The sequence below is a fragment of the Chinchilla lanigera genome, unplaced genomic scaffold, assembly GCF_000276665.1.
Source record: "Chinchilla lanigera isolate Chin_1 unplaced genomic scaffold, ChiLan1.0 scaffold00052, whole genome shotgun sequence".
NCBI classification, from domain to species: domain Eukaryota; kingdom Metazoa; phylum Chordata; class Mammalia; order Rodentia; family Chinchillidae; genus Chinchilla; species Chinchilla lanigera.
The window spans coordinates 14,266,141-14,283,549 of NW_004955453.1; the positions used below are offsets into that span (position 1 = coordinate 14,266,141).

The 17,409-nt window shown below is 49.8% G+C and overlaps 3 protein-coding genes across 8 annotated transcripts in view; all 3 read left to right on the forward strand.

Moving 5' to 3' along the window:
- Cnppd1 (cyclin Pas1/PHO80 domain containing 1) overlaps positions 1-4,561 on the forward strand; it is a 7,083-nt gene extending 2,522 nt beyond the window's left edge. For both annotated transcript variants that reach the window (XM_005395585.2, XM_005395584.2), the window contains exons 4-9: positions 452-533; positions 807-927; positions 1,012-1,140; positions 1,664-1,725; positions 2,064-2,181; positions 2,402-4,561. In XM_005395585.2, the coding sequence (XP_005395642.1) occupies positions 452-533; positions 807-927; positions 1,012-1,140; positions 1,664-1,725; positions 2,064-2,181; positions 2,402-2,944 (1,055 nt within the window). In that variant the 3' untranslated portion in view covers positions 2,945-4,561. The remainder of the gene's footprint in view (positions 1-451; positions 534-806; positions 928-1,011; positions 1,141-1,663; positions 1,726-2,063; positions 2,182-2,401) is intronic.
- A 641-nt stretch (positions 4,562-5,202) lies between these two features.
- On the forward strand, positions 5,203-12,093 carry Slc23a3 (solute carrier family 23, member 3). 2 transcript variants are annotated; one of them, XM_005395589.2, is made up of 12 exons: positions 5,203-5,479; positions 5,614-5,771; positions 5,880-5,977; positions 6,184-6,257; positions 6,455-6,636; positions 6,935-7,058; positions 7,204-7,318; positions 8,229-8,482; positions 8,976-9,081; positions 9,380-9,547; positions 11,191-11,286; positions 11,375-12,093. In XM_005395589.2, exons 1-12 carry the CDS (start codon positions 5,318-5,320, stop codon positions 11,665-11,667), a joined length of 1,830 nt encoding a protein of 609 aa, XP_005395646.1. In that variant the 5' UTR covers positions 5,203-5,317; the 3' UTR covers positions 11,668-12,093. The 2 variants fall into 2 exon arrangements, with proteins under 2 accessions (XP_005395646.1, XP_005395647.1); XM_005395590.2 differs by lacking the exon at positions 8,229-8,482 and having other exon boundaries at positions 6,966-7,067; positions 7,273-7,318.
- Positions 12,094-12,632: 539 nt separating this feature from the next.
- Positions 12,633-17,409, forward strand: part of Nhej1 (nonhomologous end-joining factor 1) — an 83,395-nt gene continuing 78,618 nt past the window's right edge. The window contains exons 1-2 of one of the 4 annotated variants that reach the window (XM_005395594.2): positions 12,633-12,762; positions 16,626-16,802. In XM_005395594.2, coding sequence (XP_005395651.1) covers positions 16,626-16,802 — 177 coding nt within the window. In that variant the 5' untranslated portion in view covers positions 12,633-12,762. Of the gene's footprint in view, positions 12,763-12,792; positions 12,990-14,812; positions 14,941-16,625; positions 16,803-17,409 lie in introns of those variants that run through there. The other 3 variants (XM_005395592.2, XM_005395591.2, XM_013519992.1) reach the window with 3 other exon arrangements.

Genomic DNA, 17,409 nt, shown 5'->3' on the forward strand with positions numbered 1-17,409 from the left:
TTTTTTGTGTGTGTGTGTGTGTTTTTGAGACAGGGTCTCACTATGTAGTTTAGGCTGGCCTTGAGCTCACTTTGTATCCCAGGCTGGCCTGGAACTTGCAATGTTCCTCCTGCCTCAGCCTCCCAAGTGCTGGGATTACAGGTGTGCGCCACCACGCCTGGCTCATTGTATGATTTTCAAGTAAACAAGGGGTGTTTACTTCTGAAAGGGACATCAGTAAAAGACAAATGTGGATACTTTTAAGGGACAAGGGGATGAGGCTTCCTGCTGGAAGGAGCTGATACTCAAACTTGGAATGGGTTTTTGGTCTTTACTTGGGAGAATTCGATCTCTGTTTTGTTACTGTGGTTCTGTCCTTAGATAATCAGACTTGAGTCTTTGCTGATAGCACTGGGAGTCATTGGGTACCAGGAGAGGGGGTTGGTTCACTCTGTTCGCCTGTCCTCTGCAGACATTGCTGTGGAACTGCTCCAGAAGGCAGCCCCCAGCCCTATTCGCCGGCTCCAGAAGAAATATGTGGCTCATGTTTCCCGGTGAGCCTGGAATTGAGGGGATAGGATGAGAGTGTTTGGGCCTTAGTGGGGTGGACTGGTTGTCTCTAAAGAGAAGACAAAGGGAAAGGGGAGAGGGGAGGGGAAGTGAAAAGGACTAAGACTTGATACATGTGTATACACATGATACATATATTCACTATGTATCACAAGGCTACACTAAAAATACAAAGAGAAGATACAAACCAGACAAGCATTGCAAGAACCAAGGTAAAGGACTCTTGGGTTTAATTATGGATCCTTTCTACCTCCCAGAGAGGCATGCATTTCCCCATGTGCTATGATGCTTGCTCTGGTGTACATTGAGCGGCTCCGGCACCGAAACCCGGATTACCTGCAGCACGTGTCATCTTCTGACTTGTTCCTGATCTCCATGGTAAGCAGCCCGTCCCCTTCATCTCCCTAGTGAGCCAGGAGCTTGATGTGAGCTCTACCAGTACCATTTTTGGTTCCTCTGCAGATGGTGGCCAGCAAGTACCTCTATGATGAAGGGGAGGAGGAGGAGGTCTTCAACGATGAATGGGGAGCTGCTGGGGGTGTGGCTGTGCCCACTCTCAATGCCTTGGAGAGGGGCTTCCTGAGTGCCATGGTGAATAGCTGTTCTCTCTGTTTTCCTGGTTCACCTTTACTTTCCTTAGTTATCTCTGTTTTCTGTTGTTTCTTCATTTCCTTTCCTGTCTGTATTCCTATGCCTTTTTGTTAGTGGCTTCCCTTCCTATCCTTTTAGGACTAACTGCCCGGGGGTGAGGCCAGGAGTGGAGCATTTCCTCTCCTCCCTGTTCCCACAGGCTTTCACAGGGCACACTGAGTCAGATCCCATCATGTTGGGTTCTGAGTATTTCCTGTCCAGCTTTCTTTGCATCTATGCTCTAAGCTCTTCTTGTCCATGCTCAGGATCATTTTCTCCCCTCACCCTGATGGAAGGTATGATATGAAACCAGGTAGAGACATTATTTGACTTAATATATAAAAGCTTTTGGGATAGCACCTGGCATATAGTAAGTGCCAGTATCAGCCACAGTGGTGGTTGTCATTGTTGCTGTGGCTTTTGTTCTCAGGTGACTGTGGCACACATCTGAGTGGGGCTTGATGCTCTTCCCTTTCACCCACAGGATTGGCGTCTCTACACTGACCCTGGAGAGATCTTTGAGGTGCTGAGCTGGCTGGAGAGCTGGTAGGTTGTAGGATTCAAGAAGAAGGGATTTAGGAGGTGGAGGCCTAGATCATAGGAGTTAGGGATAAGGGTGTGTGTAATTGCGCAGAGGGAGGAAACAAGAAAGAGAATTACGCAAGGTGGTGGTTCCCAAACCCATCTGTTCTCCTTTGGGAGGGCGGGAGCAGTTTACTTAAAATACAGATATTGGTTTCAGCATCAGTTTCTGGATCAGCAGGCAGCCTAGGTACCTGGCCACTTCAAATCCCCAGTGCTTTTTGTGGGGTGCTGAGGGGTATGAGGTGCCACTGAGCTGGCAGCAGGAGAGTTGCAGACTCCCGCCTCTTCTCCCCCGACAGTGTGGCTGAGCAGCAGGGACGGCGGCGGGGCTGGTACACCTATACAGACCTGTGCGTGCTGCTGGAGCAGCCGGCCTGGCAGCTGGCCTTGGGCTCCCTCTGCCAGCGACTGGTAAAGGTGAGGAGGCGGGGGTTGGGAAGGAGAGAGGGCTTGAGTGGGGTGGGAGGTCATAAAGCAGATACTGGAAGACTCAGGACATGGAGCTTGGGAGCAGATGGGTGGGGGAGGCATAGGGGGCAACAGAGCTCCACCTCGAATGCAGGTTTCTAGAGATGAGGAGTGTGTGTATGTTAAGGGCAGTTAGAAGCCTGCTGCTTTCTTACTTTTTCTCCCGCAGCTGTCCTGCCTTTTAACCATGGCATATGTGAGCAGCGTGGCCCTGGCTGTGGCATCGGTGGCTGTAATACACCAGTCCTTAGGACTGTCCTGCAGCCCCTCTCCTGGTCCTCCCGACCTTGGCCTGGCCTCGAAGGGCCTTTTGGAGCCCTGCATTCCTTCTCCAGTGCCACAACACCTGCCGTCTTCTAACATCTCCAGCTGCGTGGAATCTGACGCAGGGCTGCGTTCACTCTGGGACAGTCTTCTGGCCTCACTGACTCCCCCACCATTGCCTCCTCCAGAGCCTCCTTCCCTTTCCCCTCTTCTGCATAACTGCCCCCTTTGTCAGAAGCTCCAGAGAGACCCCCCAGCCTGCCAAGCCTGCCACCACCCCAACTATACAGTACCTGCTGGCCCTCCCAGCCCTGGGTACCACACCCATGGCCTGGCTCCGCCCTGGCCCTGGAGCCGGATGGCCCTTCCGCTCCCCCAGCCCCAGCAGTGTTCTCTTTTCAGTGTGATGGAGCTGGCCCGCCTCAAGTCTTTCATTTTCCCAGGCTAGGTAGGGCTCCAAGGTATGCAGTCAGAGGATTTGGGAGTCTGAGAACCTAGGAGAGGAAAGCTTGATTTAGATCCTTGCTGTCTCTCTGGGTCCTCGGCTGGTCCCCTGTCCTCCTGGGTAAGCGTTTAAGGGGTTGTGGGGCAGAAGGACTGAAGGTCATTCACTCTCCTACACCTCACTGGCTGGCTGCTTGGCCAGGGGAGTGATGGTGCCAGGGGAAAGCTTCACTGGGTGCAAGGGGCAGGTCACAGGCGACAGGAGAAGCCCCATCCCTGCTTCCTCAGGGCTCTTCTAGTGTTTTGCTTTTGAGTTTCCTAGGATAGAAGGGTAAAGGTGGAAGATGGGGGTAGTAGGGTACAGGGAGGAAGGAAGCACGCATTGATACGGTCCTGTGTGATGTCTCTGAGGCAAGAGAACCAGGGACTGACAGGGCAGGGTGCGAGCTGCTGAGGGGAAGCTGGGTGAGGCGGGAAAGCTTTTTGATGCCTGTCCCGTTGCTGTAGTTTAGTGGAGCCAAGGACAGACTGCTGGGACCTTTGACCTTGACCTTTTGTCTTCCAGCCTTCTTAGTATCCTGCTCCAAGGCTTCCCTCTCTTCTGGCTCCTCTTTGGGTGTTCTCTTCACAGGTCTTTCTGGCCACGGCTTTGTATCTGAGTTTTTCATGCTTTTGTAGAACTAAGATTTCAATAAACAGTTTCAGTTGCATGGCCTCGACTTTTCCTTCTTGTGGCGGCCCTCGAAGATCTTTCCTCCTTGCACCTGCCTTCCAAGCCTCCCCACTTTCGCCTCCTGTCGTCTCGTAAGCCTTTTCTCTGAGCCCCATTTTAGAACTTCCCAGTCATAGGCTCCCAGCTCACACTTCCCCTTGGCCCTATTCCCAGCACCCTGGGGCCCTGGCACTGCTCAGCTTGGGTTGCTACAGGACACAAATGGCGACTTGTCCATGCCTGGGGTTGGTCTTGTTTGTCACATTTTCTGGGCGAGCATTTCTTTGTGGGGCCAAGCCATGTATCCAGACGAGCACTCTGAAACTCCTTGAGCACAAGCCCGGAGGATACCTCTCTGCTGACCTCTTCACCAGGCTGTCACACGGCAGTGGCCACATTGTTGAAAGAATGCCTATACCAAGTCCTTACTGGAAGAACAGACTAGGCTGCCTCCATTGGACGCCGGCGATCATCCACAGCCGGGGTATTATTGCCCTCTAGAGGACATTTGTAAGATGTGCAGGCCGTTTTTGGCTGTCTCAAGGATTTTGTTGGGGATATTACTAGCATTTATTCAGCGTGGGCAGGATGCTAATCGTCCTAACATACTCAAGACCTGCCTTACTGTGAAGGATTCTCAGGACAAATTTTGAATGACTAGCTGCTCATGTATGTGAAAATCCTGTTTGTCTGAGCCTGGAATGATCTTTTTTACATGTAAGCATGAAACCATTTTTGTGCATTTTGAAAAAGACTGAGTTTTGTAATAATGCACATCCATGTAAATTAAAACCATACTTTTGTTTTGTTCCTTGCTTTATGAGGAGTTTGTTTGCTGTTTGGAAAATGGGGTCATCAATGCCCATACTGCTTGTTGCTAATAAAGTGCGATTATTAGCTCTCACTGTAACTGTTACATACTCTGCAATTGCACATATGTGTGTGGGGAGTGGACTTCCTTGTTGGCTTTTGGTTTATTTGCACCCAAGTTTTCATTTATTGAAGTAACATTTGTTTGGAAGACAAGGTCTTGCTATGTAGTTTAGACTGGCCTTGAACTCACTATGTGGCCTAGCCTGACCTTGAACTCACAGCAGTCCTCCTGCCTCAGCCTCTGGAGTGTTGTGCCCATCACACCTGGCACTTAACATGTCATTGTAAATTACCTTTATTTCTCCTTTATGTTACAGTGAATACATCATATGGTTTGGTCACTGTTGTTAGGCAGGATGATATTATCTGTGAGTTTCCTTTCAAAGTGGTCCAAAAGCCTGAAAGGGTTGAGAAGTGTGGACCTAATAAGGATAGTTCTAAATGGTGGTGGGAGGGAATAATCTATAAAAACCCTCCATGCTATTTTGATACGGTTCCTTGCCGTCCCTCTTACTTTGCAGAGCTTGGTCTAGGACCAGGGGATCTGGATGAAGATTCCTGGGGGAGGGTCCAGGACTCAGCTCCCAGTTAATGGCTGATGGAATTTGCACAAGAGCTGGGCAAAGGTGAAAGGGCCATGTCCTGCCCCCAAACCCTCATCCCTCGCTCCGCTTCGTTGACACCTCCACTCCTTCCCACTACAGGCAGCTAACTTCACCCAAACTCTGACCTCTTGCTCTCTCCACTTAACTCCAGCCCACAGTAGCCAAGAGCGGACAAAGGCAGGGCAGCATGAACAGATCTCCCCATCCCATCCCACTGCTACCCACGGGCTCCCCGGATGCCCTGGCTCCCCTACCACCGCTGCCTGCTCTCCAGAATCCCTCCTCCCACTCTTGGGCCGCTCGGTGTGGGCCTCTCACCTGGGGGCTCAGCTGTCTTCTGGCTCTGCAGGTAGGAGGTAGAGATGCAGCAGTTGGTGCTGGCTGACGGGAGTGTTTGGGGGGAGTTCCTGTGGCATAAATAACCTAGAAATAAGTATTTCTGTTTGTTTCTAAAGACCACTTTTCCCATTCTCCCACCTGCAGCATTTCCTGGTCCTGGCTTCCCTGCTCTGTGCCTTCTACCTGCTTCTGCTTTGCAGTCTTCCCCCAGGTGCGCTCTCTTACTCCCCTGCTCAGCTCCTGGCCTCCAGCTTCTTTGCATGTGGTGTGTCTACAGTCCTGCAAACCTGGACTGGCAGCAGGTGAGCAGATCTCCCTGGAGGGGCCAGGGTCCCATGGGGAGGAGAAGCTTGGGGAGCCCAGCAGGCTGCCGCATGTTTCCAGACCTGCTGGGGCTGCTGTTCCTACAGGCTGCCTCTTGTTCAGGCTCCATCCTTAGAGTTCCTTATCCCCGCTCTGGTGCTGACCAGCCAGAAGCTGCCCATGGCCATCCAGACACCTGGAAACGGTGAATATAGAGCAAGGGCAGGCAGAGGAAGGGGTAGGTGCTCATCTGAGGATATAGGTGGAGGTGGGTGCAGGATTGAGGTTGGGCAGTGGTGGAACTGCCAGGCACTGTAGGTGTTTTGGGGCCATGTCAGGCACCAGCTAGGACTGGAGTGCGATGGTTCTCCATCATACCTACCTTCTCTCCATGCCCCAAACTCCTCCCAGCCTCCCTCACCATGCGCCTGTGTAATGGACCTGGCTGCCATGGCCTGGAGCTCTGGAACACTTCTCTCCGAGAGGCAAGTACCTACAGCTGGGAAGCAGGAGGCCTGGGGCAGTGCAGACTCAGGGAGGCTCTTGTTTATAATGTGCAGGGACTGAGAAGCTCTGGGGGAAGGAGTTAGGCAGGGACCTGTCCTTGGAATTCCTTGAGAGTCCAGGCTCAGGTCAATTTGAGCAGAATGTTTTCTCTCCATCCTCTCCTCTGTCCTACTAGGTTTCGGGGGCAGTGGTGGTGTCCGGACTGCTGCAGGGCATGCTGGGACTGCTGGGGGGGCCTGGCCGTGTGTTTGCCCACTGTGGGCCCCTGGTGCTGGCCCCCAGCCTGTTTGTGGCAGGGCTCTCTGCCCACAGAGAGGTGGCTCAGTTCTGCTCTGCTCACTGGGGCCTGGCCTTCCTGTACGTGAGTCCTTTGAGGCATGGGACGTGCCCAGTGGAGTGTGTGAGACTGGGGGAGGGCAGAGCACGGGTCCTATCAGATTCGGCTGCCATCTGGGCAAGGATGACACTTTGTAGATTGCAAAGCCAAAGCTTTGCCTTGATTCATATACTGTCCCCGACATTCACACTGTCTCTTGCTGTCTCCATGGAGCCCTCCCTAGCCCTGCCATGGGCTGTCAGCTCTGGACTCCCCCTACCATTGCCATTGCTCAGGACTCTGCTGCCTCTTGGCCTGAAAGCTCCTTCTCTCTCCTAGGCTTATCCTGCTCATGGTGGTCTGTTCACAGCACCTGGGCTCCTGCCAGGTACCCCCGTGCCTTTGGCGGTCATCCTCAACCTCTTCAGCTCACATTCACACCCCTGTCTTCCGGCTCCTCTCGGTATGTGGAGTTCTGGGTGTTCAAGGTTAGAGATGGGGATGGCATGGGATGCTCCCTCAGCTCCCTACGTTGGGCTCTGCCACCCCAAGCCTGGCTCGAAAGGTGCTGGGGGAGGGCACCTTTTCGTCTCAGTCCCACCCCTCAGGTGTTGATCCCTGTGGCCTGTGTGTGGATCACTGCCGTCCCGCTGGGTCTCAGCGTTGTCCCCCTGCAGCTGTCTGCCACTGCCGAGGCACCGTGGTTTTGGCTGCCTCACCCAGGTAAGTTTTCTTGCTCACATCTAGCAGGGTATCTATTTCTTTGAGCTCAAGACTTAATGGATTTCATGGATTGCACTTCTGAGTTAAATCCCATGTTTCCCCAAAACACACAGGAAGGAGAAGCTGCCAAACTGAGAGGCAATTCCCATGCTTTACTGCAGGTGTTTTATTTGGGTCTATAGTGCTCACTCTAGGTCCTCCATTTACATGTCTATGTTACTGATCGCCATGGGCATTTCAGTTGGTACTCTGTGTGGAAAGACAGTTTTTGAGACATCGCATGTGAAATTTGCTCATTCATCTATTATTTATTAGTTAATGAGTTTTGGGGCACTGGGAATTGAACCTAGTGCCTTCAAGTGAGTTCTAGCCCTTTAAAAAAATCGTTTTGAGACAGGATCTTGCTAAGTGGCTAAGTTGCCCAGGTTGGGCTCAAATCTGTGATCCTCCTTCCTCAGCCTCCCAGATTAGAGGAGGGATTAACAGGAGTGTGCCATCATGACCAGCTGGAAAGTTATTCCTGATAGAGTAGTCACTGAGCTGAGATGTGAGAGATGAGTAGAGCTAACTGGATAGGAGGGAGGAGAGAAGAGCACTTTAGGTAGAGAGAATGGCATCTGCAAAGGTCCTGTGGCAGCTGGGAGCACAGCAAGTCCCTGGCCTAAAAGAAGATCAATGTTTCTAGAGGTAAGTGAGGTAGAGTGTGGCAGGCAGACTGGAAAGAGAAGTAAGAGTCAGACCAAAGAAACTCCTGTAGACAATGGTAAAGGGATAGGTCTGTTTCCTTAGAGTCCAGTGATTTTGTCCCAAGACTTTATCTTCAGATGCACTGGGGGCATCTAGGAACAGGCCATTGAGAGCAAAAGGAAGTGCCAGAATCAACTTCATGTGGCTCTTTCTCCCCCCTCAGGTGAGTGGGACTGGCCCTTGTTGACACCCAGGGCTCTGGCTGCAGGCATCTCCATGGCTCTGGCAGCCTTGACCAGCTCCCTGGGCTGCTATGCCCTGTGCAGCCAGCTGCTGCATTGGCCTCTCCCACCTCCACATGCCTGCAATCGAGGGCTGAGCCTGGAGGGGCTGGGCAGTGTGCTAGCTGGGCTGCTGGGGAGCCCTCTGGGCACAGCATCCAGCTTCCCTAATGTGGGCACAGTGAGCCTTTTCCAGGTACGTGGACCTGGGACCAGGGTGGGGAACTGGATGCAGGTGCAGAGGAGGGATGGGAACTCACACTGGTTGGTTGCCAGCTGCGTCCAGCAGTCAAGCAGGCAGCTCACATCAATAAACGCACGTGGGGAGGTGCCCAGAAGTGGTGAGAAAGAGGCTAGGAAGATAGCAGGTCCCCAGATCAGGCGCATCAGGTGCTCTTCCAAGGCTGGAGTTCCAGTGAAGAATGAGTCAGATGAAGTCTTGCTCTCCTGGGGACTTCATAGAAGGAACAAATGAAAAGAAGTAATTTTAGAGAGTGATTATGTGCTGTTAAGAAAACAAAAACAGTGGGACAGTGGCTGATTAAAGGAAGCACCTTTAGATAGAATGGCCCGGATGCTTCTTGGAAGAATAGCGTTTAAGTTGGGATCCAAATGAGGAGAGGCATCTGGCCAGGCAGACACCTGGAACAGCTCAGGGAGGTGGCTATGTTTTCTGCCTCTTCACACAGGCTGGATCTCGGCGAGTGGCGCACTTAGCAGGGCTGCTCTGCATGGGGCTTGGGTTCTCGCCCAGGCTGGTGCAGTTCCTCACCACCATCCCACTGCCTGTGCTTGGTGAGTGGATGTATGGCAAGACTGGTATTGCAGCAGTACCCGCCACCCCCATGCAGCGGGCCTGTGTGGTTACACTGGCACCTTTCTCTCTAAATGGCCTCCCTGGATGAAAGAATATAAACACGGTCAGCTGCCCTCCTTTCCTCAGCCCAACATCTTGGCTTCTTGGCTGGGCTCCTGGGCTTTTGGCAGAATCAGAAACAAGCTGTTGGTTGTTCCTGCATCACCGTCTTAACTTCCCTGCAGTCCCCTGTGCCATGCTGTACCCCACACCCTTGATTTCTTCTGTTCGAGACAGGTGGGGTGCTGGGAGTGACCCAGGCTGTGGTTCTGTCTGCTGGCTTCTCCAGTTTCCACCTGGCTGACATTGACTCTGGGCGAAATGTCTTCATTATGGGCTTCTCCGTCTTCATGGCCCTGCTGCTGCCACGGTGGCTTCGGGAAGCCCCAGTCCCACTCAGCACAGGTGGGTGGAGTGGAGAGGGAAAGAGGAGGCGCTCAGTAGCGGGAAAGCAAGGGGTTGAGGCTTCAGGCTTTACAGAGTTTTGGTCCCACATCCTTCTCTAACCATCAGTGTAAATAGTACATCATTTGTTTAAAAAAAATTTATTGAGCACCATTCTAGCTACTTGGAATACAAAGGTGCTTCTAAGTATTACAGTCTAGGACAAGAGATGAGGTATGCAGGAAATAGCAACAGAGGAATAAGAAGAGAGCTGTAGTTCTCACTGATGAGAGAAATACCTTCTGGTTGAGGTGATCCAGTAGCACTGAACTGGCCTTTAAGAAGGATAAAATTTACTAGCACTCAGGAGGCTGAGGCAGGAGCATCACCCCAAGTTTGAGGCCATCCTGGGCTACCTAGTGAGTTCTAAGCCACCCTGAAGTGCATAGTGAGACCATGTCTCAAAAAACAAAAACAAACAAACAAAAAAGTAAAATTTAAAGACTTTTGCTCTTCTCATTACTTTTGGTATCTTCTGTCCCCATGAACTGTTGCCCCTCTGCCATGTGCCATTCTGCCTTGGAGCTAGCTGCTATGAAATTAAACCTCCACAAACTGTGAGCTAAATAAATCTTTCCTCCTTTAAAAGAAAAAAAGGATTTTTGGAGAGAATGTGGTCATTTTTGATGGAGGAACCATTATAAAGACGTAAAAGTAGAAATCATAGGATATCTCCAGAGAATAGCTAATACCTTAGTTTGTCTAGAGCAGTTTTCCACCGGATGTGATTTTTGCCCCCATGAGAGACATTTAGCAGTGTCTGAAGACAGTTTTTTGGGTTACAAATAGGGAAGAAAGCCAGGCATGGTGGCACATGCTTGTAATTCCAGCACCTTAGAGGCTGAGGTAGGATTGCTGCAAGTTCAAGACTGGCCTGAACTAGAACTAGATTGGCCTGAACTAGAACTAGACTGGCCTGAACTAGTAAGACCTTGTCTCAAAAAACTAACCCCACCCGCCACCCCAAAAAAAACAAGAGGAAGGAAGGGAGGATTGTTACTGGCATTTAGTAAATAAAGAGATATTGCTAATTATCTAACAATGCACAGGACAGCCGCTCAAAATGTCAGTAGTATTGAGGTTGAGAGACTCCTGCTACAGCATAGAAGTTAAAAAGGGGGAGATAAGTTTGGGCTTTTATTTTTTTATTTAGTGGCATTGAGGATGGAATCCACGGCCTTCACACTAAAATATACCCCTAACCCCTTTTTATTGTTTGAGACAGGCTCTCACAGACTCTCTACATTGCCTAGTCTGGGCTTGAGCTTGGGATCCTCCTGCCTCAGTCTTTCAGAGTGCTGAGGCTGAAGGTGTGCACCACCGTGTCAGGCTAAACTGGGACTTTTAATATCCAACTTTCCAGAGAAAAGGCAACTGGAACAAAGTATCTTAGGAGGATGTGTGGGTGCTCAGAAGATACGGTGTTGAACAAGGATCCTTTGGGCAAGGGCTTGAGTGTAATAGAGAGTAGTGGAACAAAGGTAAGGAAGAAAGGACGACAACTCAGAAAGCTCTGTCCTTAGGCTGAGACTTGGGTTTAGGTCTGGAAGGACAGACTCCCTGGCATCAGAGCTGCCTTTCTGCCTGGCCCCAACCCCTTGTAGGCTGGAGCCCCTTGGATGTGTTACTGCGGTCACTGCTAGCACAGCCCATTTTCATGGCTGGATTCTTGGGCTTCCTCCTAGAGAACACAATTTCTGGTAAGTTGAGGCCAGCTCCTAGCAGACTGGGGAGTGCTAGGAAGTCATCACTCCCTGGGTTAGCCACGGACTAACCTCTCTTTTGCAGGTACACGGCTTGAGCGAGGCATAGGTCAAGTGCTACCATCTTCTTTCACTGCTCAAGAGATTCAAAAGCCTCAGAAGTCCAGGGAAAAGGCTGCTCAAGAGTATGGGCTTTCTCTCCCTATCCAAAATCTGTGTGCCTGCATCCCCCGGCCCCTCCGTTGCCTCTGCCCAGTGCCTGAAGAAGCTGGGGATGAAGAAAGAGGGCCCTCTGAGCCAGGAGAGACGGCAGACTTGTTGCCTGGCTCCAGGGAGCCCTGCCCTGCCTCGGACAGAGAAGCGCTTAGATCTCTGTAATTACCAAGAGTCCTATTTCTGCCCTATTAGTTTATCCCTAATTTGCATGCTTGCTGGAGAGTGAGCACCCAGGCTCTACTTTGTCCTAGAGAGTGAGGGTGTGTGTGTGTGTGTGTGTGTGTGTGTGTGTGTGTGTGTGTGTATACACAGCATGGCCGACTTAGAGACCCCATTCCCAACAGGATGGGTTGCCTTTCCTTCCAGAGTAGGGGCCATGATTTAATGCTCATGAATGAATGAGATTTGCGTGGGAACTATTAATGCCTCAAGAGCCGTAGTATTCACTTAACAAATATTTATTTATGTGGATATGACAAGGTCCCTGTCCTTCCCAGCAATTTAGGATTGAAAAAGACCCATGTAATGACTAAAATGACCGCAGAAGGCATTCTGTAGTAAAGATGCAAATAACGCCGTGAGAGCTGAGGAGGAAGCGATTTATTCTGACTGGGGAAAGTGCGAAATGCTTTACGAAAGTAACACTGAGAGTGACCTTGAGAAGAGAGGATTTGGGGCTTTGGGAAACGGACGGGGAGAATTTTTCAGGCTCAGGGATCCAGCTTGAGCAAAAGCATGAGTTGCGCAAACTACAAGAGTTGAGGGGCTCTGAGTGTCGGCAGTGACATATAAGAATGGGGGCACACGGAGGGAGAAATGAAGTGCAGCTCTAGAGGTGGTGAGGATCCCAGAGATCATGTAGGGAAATTCAGTCCTCTCACTGAAAAAGCTAGACCCCCAGGGGAGGTGAGAGAAGTAATTTGAATTTGACAGATTCAACCCCAGGTAACTCCATCCACCATCTCGTCTGGTATTCTTTCGCCTTTGCTGGCTGACTCCTGGAAGCGCGCCTACTCGACTTCCCTGGGGGCCGCCCAGCCTTCTAGCTCGCCTGACAGCGTGGCCCTCCTACTTTCCCGGCGCGCCTTCAATCAGCCCTATGGGCTCCGAAGCTCCGCCCACACCAGGCCTGGCTCCGCCCACACCAGGCCTGGGCCCCGCCCCCGTGTGGGGAATCGGCCTGTACTCTAGGCCTTTCAGTTTGCGTGGGCGGGCGGGCCTGCCGCGAGGAGGGTGGGACTTTCTCAGCCGCTGAAGGTAGGTGGGGTCGGGCTTGTGTCTGGGGCCTGGGTCAGGGGCCGGCCGAGCGCCGAGGACTTGTGTGCAGCCGGCGGGTGGGCCCCGGCACGGACTTTTCCGCCCAACAGACACCGCGCGCAACCGAGGCTTTGGGGCCGACCGACCTCTGGGAGTGGGCGGGACTGCGCATGCGCAGTCCGCCTCCGGAAACTGCGGGGCTCGCGGGCTTCACTGACTTATCTTGGGTGGGTTGCTTGGTGTGGTGGTACTGCTGTGGTCGTCTTTGTTACGCCTGAGCCGCCCCTTGGTGCAGCCGATGCTGTAGAAGTGGAAAGGCGGACGGCGAAGCTCTTCTAGGGGGGGCGGATGAAAACGGCTTGGGGCGCGGCTCCGGGGGTGGACTCTGGTCGTGGGACTGAAGTTTCGTGCTCTCCCTGAGGGCAGGGCGTGGGCCCAGCCTGGATGTCTCTAGTTCTCTACTGCCCTCTTCAGGAGGGTGGGGGAACTGCCATGAGAGGGGCCCACGGCGGAGGGGTGGCGCTTGCTGCAAATACCAGTTCTCAGGGGACTCCAAGCCTGCTGTTGCTCTTCGCCTGCCGGTTTATTGAAGAGTCCTGAACTGGTAAATGTGGTTAACGTGAATGTTAAAGGTGGCCTTGAAGGACAAAAAGTGAAATTTAAAGGCCTCAGATTTAGAATGGGCCTGCATAGTGGGAGCAACCAGCCTGGGTCTGGTGCTGAATGTTTCAGGCCTTTTTATTTTTGCAGTACTGGCTATCGAACTCAGGACCTTCACGCTGAGCTACATCCCTATTTTTTTTTTTTTTTTAATTTTGGAATAAGGTCTCACAAAGTCACTATGTCACCTAGGCTCGACTTGAATTTGGGATCTTCCTGCCTCAGCCTCCTAGAATGCTGGGATTACAGGTGTCAGCCACAGCCCTCAGCTTTTCGGACCTTTTTATACCATTTTTCCCTAGCAAAATTTTCAACTACCCTCTTCCCCCCAAATAAAAGCCATCAATTTGAGGGTTCTGACCCTTCAAACTTTCCGAAAAGAGCCTAGGATGGTAAACCTCTCAGGGCACCCTGGAGAGCGCCTCTGAAGGAAATGAAAGGCTTGGGCAACTGCATACATTGTCACAATCTTTGGCTGTGAGGTGCTCTTGTCCAGGGAAGATTAGTCTAGCTGCCATCTCCACCCTGTAGCAACAGTGTGTGGGAAATGTAACAGAAATGCCATCTCCAAACCAAGGTTTTGAGGCTGCAGCAAATGACAACCAGCATGGGTAGGTTCATATGTCACTTAAGATGGAGATGTTTCATCGTTGTATGGGTTCAAGTGAGCATGCCACTTTTAGCACAGTATAAAGCTATTCAACCGGGCGTGATGGCCCACGCCTGTAATCCCAGCACTCGGGAGGCTGAGGCAGGAGGATCGTTGCAAGCTCGAGACCAGCCTGGGCTACAAAGTGAGCTCAAGGTCAGCTTAAGCTGCAAAGGTAGACCCTATCTCAAAAAGGCAAAAAAAAGAAAAAAAAAAATGTTCAATCAGCACCACTTGGGGCAGGAAAAATTATTTTACCAGAGTCACAACCCGCCTAGGTATGAGCAGAGACACATCCCACAGATCTGCATAAAGGTGTTTTTGGTTGCCAAAAGAAGACAGCAAAAGGGAGAACTATCAATATGTGAACACATAGAGTGTGTGATACAAACTAAGACGATCATCACTAGGCGATATAGTCTGTGGGACCACTGTTGTATAAGCAGTCTTGTTACTGGCTGAAATATCCTTATGTGGCACATCTGTATGTATATTCCACCTATCTAGTCACAAGTCAGTAATGACAAATTAGGTAATGTCACAAGGCCACACCCTGAGAACTAGGTTACAGTTGGAAGAACAATGATTTGTACTGATTCAATAATGACTGTGTTAGTCACACTTAATTTCATTATTGTCTTTATTGCCTAAATTTTCACCTTTAGGTACTTTGCTTCATTTTGCATTTTTTGACTAAAATAATAAAGGAAATTATATCACTTTTTTTTTAACCCACAGGAAAAATAATCAAATTCTCTGTCAATCAGCCATAGTTACTGAATATCTATTTGGTTAAGGCTACTAGGGTAGCAGTTCAGGCCGAAAAGTTTCCAGGAGTTTCTAACTGCACAGAGGGCATGTTATCATTGGTGAGTGTGCCTTGAGGTGGGGACATGAGGGATGAGTTAGTGGAAGTTAATTCTCTTCCTCTTTGATGTTCTGTGCTTTATATTTATGACTTTCTGGGCATTTGCTGAAAGAGGATTTGAGTTTTCATTTGCTTCTGGCTGCAGAGCATACTATTTCCTTTTTTTTTTTTGGCCCCGGGGTCCAACTCAGGACCTTGCACTTGCCAGGCAGGTGCTGTGCTGCTGAGCTAAATCCCTGGCTGTACTAGCTTTTTTGTGTGTCATCATTCCCTTTAAGAATTTGGTGATAGCTGGGTGTGGTGGCACATGCCAGTAATCTTAGCCCCAGGAAGCTGAGGCAGGAGGATCACCAGGAGAGTTTGAGGCCAGCCTGGATTGCATAGCAAGACCCTGCATTAAAAAACAAAACAAAACAAAACAAAAAACCAAAACCAAAACCAAAAAAAACAAAAGAACAACAGTAACAAAAAACAAACAAGAGCCGGGCACACGGTGGTGGTGGCTCACACCTGTAATCCCAGCACTTGGAGGCTGAGGCAGGAAGATAATTGCAAGTTTGAGACCAGCCTGGGCTACAAAGTGAGCTCAAGTCCAGCCTCAACTGCATAGTGGGACTCTGTCTCAAAAATACAAAAAACAAAACAAACAAATAAACAAAAAACTCAAAAGAATTTGGTGATAGCCAATTTTTATATAGTTTATATATGTATTATATATGTATATATAATTTCAGAGGATTCACATGCATAGGCTCTAGATTAAGAACTTCTCTTTTAGAGATTAAAAAAAATTCTTGAGAGCTTCTAGAGTTTTGTTTTTAAATAGTGGTGAAATAATTCAAATTTCCTCTCCTGTCTTTCTTTCTCTTTTTTGTTTTGTTTTGTTTGTTTTTGAGACCAGATATTGCTATATAGGTCGGGTTGGCCTCGAACTCACTATGTTATTTAGGCAGTCTTGAACTCAGCAATCCTCCTGAGTGCTGGGATTATAGGTATGCGCTATCACGTCTGGTCTTGTCTTTCTCTTTTAAAAGTTCTAGGAAGGATAACATTGACTTATTTATTAGAATTGTGATAAGGATGCAACAATGGTTTGAGTTTCCACATTAAGTTATATTATTAGAAAGCAGAAATCTGCCAACACTTAACCACTGTGAAAGAAAGATAATTTCTCTTCTGTCCGGTGCTGTCCTGTTGTGTCTTCCTCCCTCCCTCCTCCCATTTCCTCCTCTGTCCTTTTCTCTATCTCCTTCTCCTTTCTTCCTTCCCTTTCCTCCCTCCCTTCCTCTCTACTGGAGGTTAAATCCAGGGCTTTAACACTAAGCTACACCCCAAACCATTTTCTTATTTTTTATTTTGAGGTACAGTCTCACTAAGATGCCGAGACTGGGCTCAAACTTCTGATCCTTTTGTTTCAACCTCCCAGAGCACTGGGACTACAGGCATGTACCACCACGTGCCCAACCAAAAGAGATATTTTATTTCCTCTTAATGTGTGTGTGGGGGAAACTTGAGTGGCCAAGATTGATGCTCAGTTGGTTTGATAAGAAGGAGACTGTGAGTTACCAAGTTATTTGTGTTATCCAGGATTTTCATAAGATCTTAGTTGGTATAGGGTTGTCTGGGTGATTCTCTCCCAGGGCAGTTGTCCTGGAGACATTTTGCTAAGTTAGACCTTTCCTGCAGATGGAGGAACTGGAGCAAGGCCTGTTGATGCAGCCGTGGGCATGGCTACCGCTCCCTGAGAACTCCGTCCTGGCCAAGGCGTATATCACTAAGCAGGGCTATGCCTTGCTAGTTTCAGATCTTCAGCAGATGTGGCACGAACAGATGGATACTAGTGAGGTGAGCCAGCGAGCCAAGGTACGTGTGAAGAGAAGTAGTGCTGTGGGGTGGAGTGGGGTGGGATTCCCTCCCAGCAAAGGTCAGGGGGACATGAACATCAACCAGCTTGATTGCCTGTAAGTTGGCAAGGAAAGATTGGATTGGATTGGCACAATTCCAGTTACAGATTGAACATCTTTAATAGGAAAACCTGAAATCCAAAATGTTCCAAAATGGAAAATTTTTAAGCCTTAGCATTCAAAAAGTTTCAAATATTGGAGCATTCAGGTTTTAGATGTTGGGATTAGGGTTGCTCAACCGGTACAGTCTATGCATATATTCCAAAATCCAGATACCTCTGAAATCCAAAGCACTTTTGGTCCCAAGTATTTCAGATAGGGGATATTTGTCATGTCTTACACTTTTATTTGTGGTCCCAGGATCTTTTGCAGTGCATGTGTGTGAGAGACTGTGTGTGTATGTGTGTGTGTGTGCCTGTGTGTGTTTCTATATGTATGAAAATACATAATGTGACCTAATAAAGGTCACAGATGCCAAGATAGAATTGTGAAGAAGGCCAGCTGACTTATCTTTGTGATTCCTTCTGGTTTTTTTCTTACCTGTTCTTCCCCTCCCCCCCCCCCGT